The sequence below is a fragment of the Lathamus discolor genome, chromosome 22 (assembly GCF_037157495.1).
Source record: "Lathamus discolor isolate bLatDis1 chromosome 22, bLatDis1.hap1, whole genome shotgun sequence".
NCBI lineage: Eukaryota > Metazoa > Chordata > Aves > Psittaciformes > Psittacidae > Lathamus > Lathamus discolor.
Genome location: NC_088905.1, coordinates 3457357 through 3467500, shown reverse-complemented (window position 1 = coordinate 3467500; position 10144 = coordinate 3457357). Strand labels below are relative to the sequence as shown.

The 10144-nt window shown below is 57.6% G+C and overlaps 1 protein-coding gene across 8 annotated transcripts in view; it reads left to right on the top strand.

Annotated features, from left to right (window-relative positions):
* ANK1 (ankyrin 1) overlaps window positions 1-10144 on the top strand; it is a 34791-nt gene that overhangs the window by 5903 nt on the left and 18744 nt on the right. For 4 of the 8 annotated variants that reach the window (XM_065659310.1, XM_065659314.1, XM_065659308.1 and 1 more), the window contains exons 1-7: window positions 593-726; window positions 3752-3853; window positions 8052-8150; window positions 8987-9085; window positions 9426-9524; window positions 9606-9791; window positions 9927-10025. In XM_065659310.1, coding sequence (XP_065515382.1) covers window positions 631-726; window positions 3752-3853; window positions 8052-8150; window positions 8987-9085; window positions 9426-9524; window positions 9606-9791; window positions 9927-10025 — 780 coding nt within the window. In that variant the 5' untranslated portion in view covers window positions 593-630. Of the gene's footprint in view, window positions 1-592; window positions 727-1988; window positions 2067-3751; window positions 3854-8051; window positions 8151-8986; window positions 9086-9425; window positions 9525-9605; window positions 9792-9926; window positions 10026-10144 lie in introns of those variants that run through there. The other 4 variants (XM_065659313.1, XM_065659316.1, XM_065659312.1 and 1 more) reach the window with 2 other exon arrangements.

Here is a 10144-nt window from a genome sequence, read left to right as displayed (position 1 = left end):
ACATGGGTCAGAGACCTCTTGGAAAGGGCACCCAGGCCCTTTCTTTTGGCATCTTTGGTCCTGTCCAGAGCAGGACCAGAGGAGCTGTGCGTGAAGGGGTCCCACCTCCTCTCGAGCTCCTCAGCAAGACGCCAGCTCAGCCCTTCCTCGTGCCGGGTGCTGGATGCGAAGGAGTTGCAGTCCCTGCTCCGGCTGCCTCATCGCTGCTGCAGACAGAAGGGATAAGTGGGCAGATCGGGTACAGAGGGCAGGATGCGCGTGTGCCTTCCAGCAGCGTGGAGCAGCGTGGCCGTGTGCTTCCTGCCTGCCTTTGTGTCCTGGAAAACACCAGGAGACCAACACCAGTCCCCAGACTCTTTTGCACTTGGGATTCATCCACTTGCAGCGTGTTCAGAGTGGGCTCCACACAAGGAGGCGATGCACAGACCCTCCCTGCCCTTATCAGTGCTGCCCAGATGGAGCCCATCCCTAGTAGGAGCCAGAGCCAGGCGCTGCCACAAGAGATTAGAGCACAGCCAGCAGACAGAGCGGGATTACTGAACCTGTGATGCAGCCCTTGAAATCCAGCCTGAGCCTTTGCTTTGGCACCGCTTCCCCGTTGCTCATTGCCTCAGCCACAGATACGATGCCATGGGCTTGGTCAGGTCCAGGCTTCTCATGCTGGGGAGGGCGTTAGGACATCGGTCCAGCAGCAGGAATGCTTTGCAGGACGAGGCTGTGAGCAGGGTAAGGCTCTTCTATTCCTACCTGTGAATAGGAGCAGAGGAGCCACGCATCAGGGCCAGGAGAGGGAAAGGGGAAAAGGCAGCAGGCAAAGGGAGCTTTTTCCTGAAGGGAAAGGAAGGGAAAGAGGACAGAAGCAGAGCCAGGCATGCTGTGCTGTGGCTTTCAGCTTCGAAGGTCTTGTAGCACTTGCAACATCCAGATCTGAGGAGTCTTCCTTAGGGAATTGCTGGCAGCAGCCTCCTGACACTTCACATCTTGAATGTCTGAAGCCTGTGTCTAAGGGTAAGCTGCCATATAAGAGTGCAAGGGGTACACGGCAAGTGAGACAGCTCCTTTTCCTCCCCGGAATAGCTCCTTTTGCTAGGAAGGCAAAGGGGAATGGGCAGAAATACTCCAAACTCCCAAGGAAGGAGAACCAGTAGAGGCAGTCTGTGCATCTGGAAGCAGTTGCTGTGCATCCTGGGCCACAGGGATATACTCGGAGGTGCATATACCATGCCCATGCTGCGCTTGGCGCTTCTGAGTGGATGGTAACTGTGCACCGTGTGCGTGCTTGTGTTGAGATACGTTGGTGTCGTGCTGGCTGGGATGTGTGTGTATCCTTCCGATCCACACATCTACTCGTGCCCGCAGGGTCTCTGTATGGGAGATGGCGATGACCCAATGCCTTCATCTCCCTGGTGAGCGCCAGGTCAGTCCCACCATGCACAATGGCATCAGAAGGGCAGCGTGGCCGCGGATCTGTTCCCTTTGGAGCTGAGCTACCCCTTCTTCTCTGCTTGCACGTGTTTGTCTGACTGCTGGTGTCTGATCTCTGCATCCCTCTGTGCATCGCAGAGCATGGGGAGCAGGAGGGCAGCACCTCTGGAGCGCTCCAGCCCCAGTGCATCCTCCAAGGCCCTGACCCTCAGCATCCAGAGGTTGGGAGGGAACCGGGCCCCGTCTCCTGGGTGGCAGCTATTACCTGTGAAGTGCTGGCTCCAGGGCACGTCTGTGGGGCTTGCTCCTTCTCTGCTGTTCCCGAGGCAGCCCTGCCCCGTTCCCCGCACTTGGCAGCAGTCATTTGCTTTCCGGAGGCGGCTTGGTATTAAATATCCTGTCTGACACAATAATGGAGAGAAAATGAACAAATTCCATTAGCGGCTGGCGATCCCTGCAGGGTCTGCGCCGGAGCGAGCTGCGAGCCTGTATTTTTAGATAGAATGCAATGCAACTCACTGGCTCTCTCGAAGCTGGGGAGTAGATAACCAAGGAGGGAGAAGGGGGACGTCAGGCTCAGGTTTCAGCTCAAGTGCCGGACTATGGCAGCACGAAAGGGCAGGTCCGGTCCAGACGTGGCTGTGAGTATCCACCGCTCTTCTTCATGCCCGCAGAGACCTCTGCTTTGCTTTTCTGCCTGCTTTCTGCCTCTGCTGCTGGGGCTTTGGGAGACCGGAGCCTCTGTAGAGCGTTACCACGTTAATCTTCACAGCTCCTTGTGTGTCCCAAGGGTGGGAGAGCCTGGCTGAGCTGCGCTTTGGCTTCCCCAGGGCTTTGCTCTGGGAGGTCTGTGCTGTGGCTGGCATGCGGGCAGCATAGCTGAGGTGCTGCCTTGCCACTGATCCTGACCCGAGATGCAGAGGCTCCTAGCAGGGTCTGGAGCTGGAAGAGCTCTTTGCGTTCAACCTGTTGCTTGAAGCCTGTCGGTGTTTCCTTGCTATAGACAGCACGCAGGGCTCCGAGGGCAGGCGCCCAGTGCTAAGCACAGCGCTAGTGCTGCCTTCTGTACATCATCCCCTGTGACAGGAGCACTGCTCTGAACCGGGGGGCAGGTCCCCACTGGACCAGGCTATCCCCTGGGCTGCTGGCAATGGAGCCAACTGGCACAGGAGGCTGAGCATCGGCACACGGAGGCTGCGCCAGGGCGTGCACGGAGGTGCTGCCTCCATCACTGTCCCTGTGAGCCCCAGGCACTGGCCCTGCAGGAGGGAGCAAGGCAGTGGTCCCAGGATGTGGCTGTTGCTCTGGGGTAGGAGGCTCAGGCAGATGGGCAAAGGGAGGACAGCAGAAGGCCGTTGTGCTGCTTCAAAGCCTGAATTCTAATGGCTGAGGCTGCATCATCCTGCCTGTATCTGCTTCCAGTGCTGTCCTCTGTGACTATGCTACTTCAAGCTCCTGCCCAGGAGCTTGCTAAGCCTGGTGCTCCCCTGCAGCCAGGCTGTGGCACTACAGGATGGGCTGGGCTGGCAGGATATAGGCTCTCGTAGCACAGGAGGTTCCTTGGTCAGGGTCAGCGTGAGTGGCACAAGAGGGGTTCTGATTTGCTATTGAAGCTTAAGGCAGAAGAGGGTATCCTGTGCCTTTGCTGTGGATGTCTCATGGCTCTTTAGGCTGGACCTAGTAGGCATCCACTGGTGCAAGGTCCCAGCCTCACAGCCCCACATCACTGCATTTTCACCCTGTTGTTCTCCAGCATCTGGTGAACCATCCCATGGTCTTCATTTGCTGCCTTACGCTGCTGAATAGCGTTGCTTCACGTACTGCTGTGCCTTGCCTGGGTTCCAGTGGTGCCGGGAGGCGCTGCCTTGCTCCTGATGGAGGAGAACGCGGTGACTTCCCCGGCTGGGGGGTGCCGGTACCGGGCTCACTGCTGCGGCCACCCTGATCTCTGGAGGACAGGGATGGGCTCACCACGGCTCCAGTCTCTCAGCCAGGACATGGGCATTTCCTGAGCCAAGGGAGGCTGCCAGGGTTGCAGGAGCCCCTTAGAGCTTCCTCCCTACCCCATCCACAGTGCTGGGATGAGCTACAGCCCTCACTTGGCTCTCCTGCCAATGGATGCTCTAAGTCCAGGTCCCAACCATGCCGCTTCCTCTCTAACTTGGGTCATATCAGTCTGTCCCACCTTGACCTGCCCAGGCTCTGCCTTGTCTGCCTGGACTCTGTAGTCACATTCTCTGCGACTGATGAAGAGCTGGCCCTGTGCTGGTGATGGGGGAGAGCAGAGGGACCCTGAGTCTTATTCTTTGTCTTCTTTTCCCCAAAGGCCGATGCTGCGACCAGTTTCTTGAGAGCCGCAAGATCCGGGAACCTGGACAAAGCCTTGGATCACCTCAGGAATGGGGTAGATATTAACACCTGTAACCAGGTAGGTGAAACCCACAGGGCTTCTGATATCATCCTTGGTTCATATGAAAATGTGCCCCAGTGGCTCCCTGGGCCCAATGGCAGTCACTGCACCCCTTCCTTGTACTGCTCCCATAGGATGGAGGCAGGGAGGTTCCCCATGTGCACAGGTGATGGGGAGCACATCCCCTGGTCCCAGTGTGCAGTGTGCTAGGGAAGGGAAGGGATCACCAAAGGCACATCCGGACCGGTTGTCTTTGGGGCAGGGAGGGCAGCAATAGCTTTAAGGACCTGGGAGCCTGGCTGGAGCACAGCAAAGGGGCAAGCAGAGAGGGAGGCTTCTGTAACTGGGACAGATGAAAGGGGCTCATCTGCTTATCAAAGGGCAGAGCAAACAGCTGTGAATTGTGCAGCACAGGGGCTGGGATGCTGCAGGAACCACTCCTGGGGGTATTCTCCCCGCTTGCGATGCTCGGGCTTTCAGATTCCCCTTGACACAAGCAGGGGACGTTTCCAAGGTGCCAGCGGAGATGCCTTGGTGCTGGCCCCTCCTAGCCCGGAGCAGGGACGGGTCTGCCCCGGGAGAGCAGAGCTGCCGGCGCAGGGGCAGCGTTTGCACATCACCAACGGAACGTTCTGTACCTGCGCAGCTGCCAAACGCAAGCGGCTCATCCTGACCCGGGGCTGCGGGGAGAGAGCGGGCTGCTGGGGATGAGCCGGCGGGACCGGGAGCCTGCGCCGGGCCGGTGCTGACTCAGCAGGGAGCCAAGTGCCTGCTCTGCTTCGGCATGGAGGCCCCACATGGAGCAGAGCTCGGACCGGCTGCTCCGTGCACCGCAGAGGCCGGGGCCGGGTACCGCAGGCGGGCTCCCCAAGGGATGCTGCCAGCTCCTGTTCTGAGCCGTGGCACCGTGCAGGGGTCCTGGGCGCACTGAGGCTCGCATCCTGCTCTCTGGGGTGCTCGATGAGGCTCGGAGGTGCTCATTTTGTTCATTGCTGCGTTATCTGGGTTATTAGCTCATAATCAGCATCCAGGTACTTTCAGAAGGCTTCTACCCCGGGGCCATGAGGGATTTAGATCAGAGAGGTCTTGTTGTGAGAAGAGGCAGAGAGTTTTCAGTTTCAGAGTCCTTTGAATCTGTGGGGTCCTGTTGATGGGTTTAGAGGCTCTGAGCCCACATTTGTTGCACAGGGTTTGACAGGAGGGGACATGAATAGGGACAATGAGGCGTTTAATGTACTCACTGCTCCCTCTGGGAAAGCAGGAGCAGGGAGATCCCTGTGCTGCTCTCCTCCCAGGATGGATGCTGCTGGGGATGCTGCCATGTTCCTATATGCCCTGTGTGTGCAAAGCTTGGCAGGGAAAACCCTCTTTGCCTGGTCACCAATGGCTTGAGCATCCCCTGCTGCCAGTTCTCTGGGTGTCTGTTGGGTGCCACAAGCAGGGCACACCATGGGTGCTCCCTCAGGCCTGAAGCAGAGGGGGGATTTCTTCGTGTACTGCTCCTGTACTGATCTAGTGCAAAGAAATACATGGTGCTGGGGAGAGCTCTGCAAGGAGTTAAACCAGGGACACCCAGCTCCAAGCTAGGTGATGGCTTTGAACTGCTTCTTCACCCCGAGGGATGGTCAGTCATCAGCTGCCTGCACTGATGGGCTCTGAGTCCTGTTTCCGGTGGTGCTGATGAGGGGATTAACACCTTGACAGGCAGCACGTGGCTACAAGAGCATGAGACTGTTCTTTCAGTGACATCTTTGCACTGGTTCCTGCCATCTCCCTGAGGTTAGATGGCACTTTGGGGTTTCCTTCTGAGGAATATCAGACCTGTGGGAAAGGTCCAACCTCACATGTCCTGTATCGAATAAAGAGGGATATATGTGGTCAGACCTATCCCACAGGCCCTGTATTCTTACTCAAGTGCAGAGACCTTGACATGCCATCTGATCTTCATCCTGCCGCTTCATCCCCTTCATTGCTGCCATCTGCATCGGTGTCTTCATCATCCACCTCTCCCATGTCTCGAATTCCCGCATGCTCCCATCGCATCCCTGGGATGGCCCACAGGCCTGAGGATGAGCACATCTCGCTGCCAGGACCCTCTCCAGCAGGGAACAGCGCTGTGCTAGCACATGGGTACCCGAAGATGTCTCTGCTGGGGTGGTCAGCCACAGTCCTGATGGGCAGCCCAGGCAGGGCCCTGCTTTGGTACAGGCGAAGTGCAAAGTCCTTGCCTCTTGTGGCTGTCTGCAGCTGTGTTTGTCGCATTGGCAACTGGGATTCCTGGGAAGTGTTTATGGCACTTAGTGAGGGAATGCAGCACCTTTCAAATGAAGCACATCCTGTGGCGGTTCTGGGTCAGATGAGCTGTCAAGCCACAAGCAAATGTGCAAAGCAGCGTGTATTGCTCCTGGAGCAGCAACATCCACTGGGAAACAATGTTCTGCAGACATTGCACTTATTGCTGTAAGAGAATAATGATTCCTCCCAGCTTTGCAGCATTCGAAATGTTATTTGTGAGCCCCTTGCTGAGGGGAGCAATCTGTGTCAGGAGTTTAACAGAGAACAGAGTTTAAGGGGTTATGTGTCTGTGGCCACGTACCCAGCTTGTGAGCTCACGAAGGTAAGGGTGTCAGTGACCATCTGTATGGGGCTGTGCAGTGAAAGGAGCTGGGCTTGACCGAGGTGATGGGCTCAGTGTAGCCTGGCTGGGGAGCATTTCCTTTCAGTGGCGGTGTCCTGGGGCTGCTGCAGAATTCCCACTTAACCTTCCCTTGGAAGCAGCTCTTTCGTGCTCGAGGCTCGAGGGCACAGAGGAAGCCTGTGGGGTTTTGGGGTTTTTCCTTCTTGTGCTGTAATCGGAGTTGAGCAAAAGAATCCGTGCCTCTTTGATGGTGATTCCTCATAGCTGGTGCTGTGAGTGAGAGAAGGTGGAAAACCCTATTCCAGCGTGATAACGCTCTCGAAGCTGTTCCAACTGAAGTATTAAGGGCTGGAACTGGAGCCTCCAGGCATTTTCTGCTCCCCTACGTATATTCAGGTGGGGATGAAGCAATTCTGTGAAGAGATCATCCAGTACAGGAGCTGAAACAGATGGTTGGGAGGTGGAGTGCTTGGGCAGGACTGTGTGCTCCCAGGGAGCTGGCACCTCTCTGCCCCGTGACAGCATTGCATAGGGGTGAGTAAACATAGTGCATCCACCTGGGAGAAGCGAGGGACAAGGGGAGTTTGCCTTATGGGAAGCAGTGACATCCGAAACTGCCTGCAAGTATGTGACCTCTTTGGCAGAAAAGATCCCAGCCCCTTTGTTCCTATCTGGGAAGTGGAAGAAATGGAAATAATGGAGCAGAAGCTGTCTTAGCAGCCTCTAGGGTGCTGACACCTCCTTCTGACAGCCCAGGGATGCTACAAGGGCACCGGGCAGCCCTTGGCTCCTATGCTCAGGCTCCATGGGTAAGATAAAGGGAAGCTAAACTAGGGCACAGGCAGAGATGTTCCTGAGAAGTCACTTGAGTTGTCTGAGAGCTCGCTGGCACTGGCAGAGCTCACAGCCAGCGCTGCATCTGCATCCCTTGCTGCCGCTGCACCGTGAGCATGGGCTGCAGGATGGGGCTGTCGGAGGGCAAAGCCAGGATGAAGCCAGCTGCTGGGCTGGAAGCTTCTGAACTGATGTGGATTAAATCTGGCTGCTGCTTGATAAAATCATGGTCCCATGAAGAGCTTCTCCCTGCACTTGTGTCTGTGTAAATGCCAAAGGTTTGGAGGTGCGTTTACACAGCAGCCCTGGTGCTCACCCAGAGCGCGAGGGCTCAGGTTGGAAAAGCAATCTCAGGGAGAGGCACCCCCCAAGGAAAGTCACTTGAGCAAAGAGTGGGGTTGGTATCAGGGCTGTGTCATGAGTGGGAAGGACTGGGGCAGTGCCTGTGGTGCCAGACACGCACACACATGAGCTGCGGTGCCACCCATCCATAGGAAATGCATGTTCTGCTCATGAAGAAACCTCCAGCATTACTCAGCAGCTCGGTATTCCAGTGCCCTGGCAGCATGGAACTCGCTGTGGCTGCGCTGGATGCCAGTGCGTGGCTCAGGAGCAAGGCAATGGACCTTCTCCAGCGCGGGCCAAGTGCCCACAGTCGTGTCTGCAAGAGAGCTCAGGGTAGGGGGTTCCTCTGAGAGCCCCGTCAGGTCACTGATGCCCCTCTCCCACCTTTGCTCCCCCCAGAATGGGCTGAACGCCTTGCATCTGGCCTCCAAGGAGGGACACGTGAAGATGGTGGTGGAGCTGCTGCACAAGGAGATCGTTTTGGAGACAACGACCAAGGTGAGGACAGGGGAATCCGGCCACGTTAATCTCAACTCCACACCCTGGGCAGGGAACCAGGCGGTGCTGCTGGAGGAGACGGGGGCTCCCCTCCCGCATGGGGACCACTGCGAGCTCCGGAGGGGAGTTAAGGAAGCCACGGCGAGTGGCTCCGGCAGCCGGCTCGGGTCAGCCCCCGTGCGCTGCAGCACGGAGGTGGCCTTGGTACCACTGTCGCAAGGCTGTGCAGCTCTGCTGCTCCGTAAATAACGCCTCATTCCCTGCTTGCATCATTCCCTGCTTGCATCATTCCCTCCTGGCGGGGAGCGGTTCTCGCTCCGTGACAAGCGCCACAACGGGGCTGACAAACGAGCAGCCTCCAGCACCATCCGAAGGGCTGGGGGAGCAGGAAGGGGAGGGGGGGGACCCGCTTGGCACCTCCCCGTGGAGCCTGGTGCTCTGCCGCACCACCCAAAGGCACCGAAGAGCCTGTGCCTGCCGTTCCCATCCCTCGGCTCGGCTGGGATGCACACTGCGGCTTTGCCTGAAGGCTGCCAGCTCAGCTCCCCCATCCTCCCTCCCTTCCTGGTGCTGGAGGTACACGGAGCCTGACAGCGCATACAGCTTTGGCTGCCAGGAACTCCATGGGGAAGATGAAATCACTCTCTTCTCAGTCCAGCAAGCGTGCAGGGTGGATGCCTGGGCTAGAGCAGGGATGGGGCACGGGCTGCAGAGCCCCACAGCCTTCCCCTGGGCAGCTGCTCTCTCTGCACATACATTAACACGTGTCAGACCCATCCTTCCCCAGCACTCTGGGCTGCTCCAGCCCCTAAGCACTGCTCCGTGGTGTCTTTCAGAAGGGGAACACAGCCCTGCACATCGCTGCCCTGGCTGGACAACAGGATGTGGTCCGGGAGCTGGTGAACTACGGGGCCAATGTCAATGCACAGTCACAGGTAGAGTGAGCTGGGACGTGGTGGGGAAAGCACCCAGCATGCACAATGGTGAGAGCTGTGCCCGGCTTGAGGCAAGGGAGAGCAGGGGGTGGCAGGCAGCATCTCCTGGGTTGACTGTTGCTGCAGAGCATCCTCTGGGTTTATGTGTGGGGAGCCTGGAGCTGTAGCTCCCTATGACTGCTCAACCCTTGCCATTCCTTCCTTTTTCACACCCTCGCTGTGTATGCTTTTGCCCCAGTTTATGAGCCGGGGGTGTGGGTGTTGATGGGGTGTAGGTCTGCAAAGAGCCTGAGGAACTCGAGGAAGAGCTGTGTTGATGCGCATGGCCTTGTGCTTGCAGAAAGGCTTCACACCCCTCTACATGGCAGCGCAGGAAAACCACCTGGAAGTTGTCAAGTTCTTGCTGGAAAACGGAGCCAACCAGAATGTAGCCACAGAGGTGAGACCCTTGGGAGCACCCAAGGGCCGTGCTGGATGGGGTGCCGCGGCTCTCCCCTTCCAACCCGCCTCTCCTTGACAGGACGGCTTCACGCCACTGGCCGTGGCTCTGCAGCAAGGGCATGAGAACGTGGTCGCTCACCTCATCAACTACGGGACGAAGGGGAAGGTCCGCCTGCCCGCCCTGCACATCGCAGCCCGCAACGATGACACCCGCACGGCTGCCGTGCTGCTGCAGAACGACCCCAATGCCGACGTCCTCTCCAAGGTGCGTGCCTTCCCCATCCTGTCCCCGGGAGCTTTCCCCTGTCCCTGCGGAGAACAGCAGCTTGGTATGCTGTGTTTGTCCATCCTTTCAGCAGGGAGCATTCTGGCTGGGCTGATCCCTCCTTCTTTCCCCTAGACTGGATTTACCCCCTTGCACATTGCAGCCCATTATGAGAATCTCAGCGTGGCCCAGTTACTGCTGAACCGGGGAGCCAGTGTCAACTTCACACCCCAGGTGAGCGCACGGTGGGAAGCTGCTGGGAGTGGGAATGCTGCAGCACCAGAGGAGGATGCAGGGGTTTATACACGCATATACACATATATATTTATACAAGAATCTATTAAAAATGCATA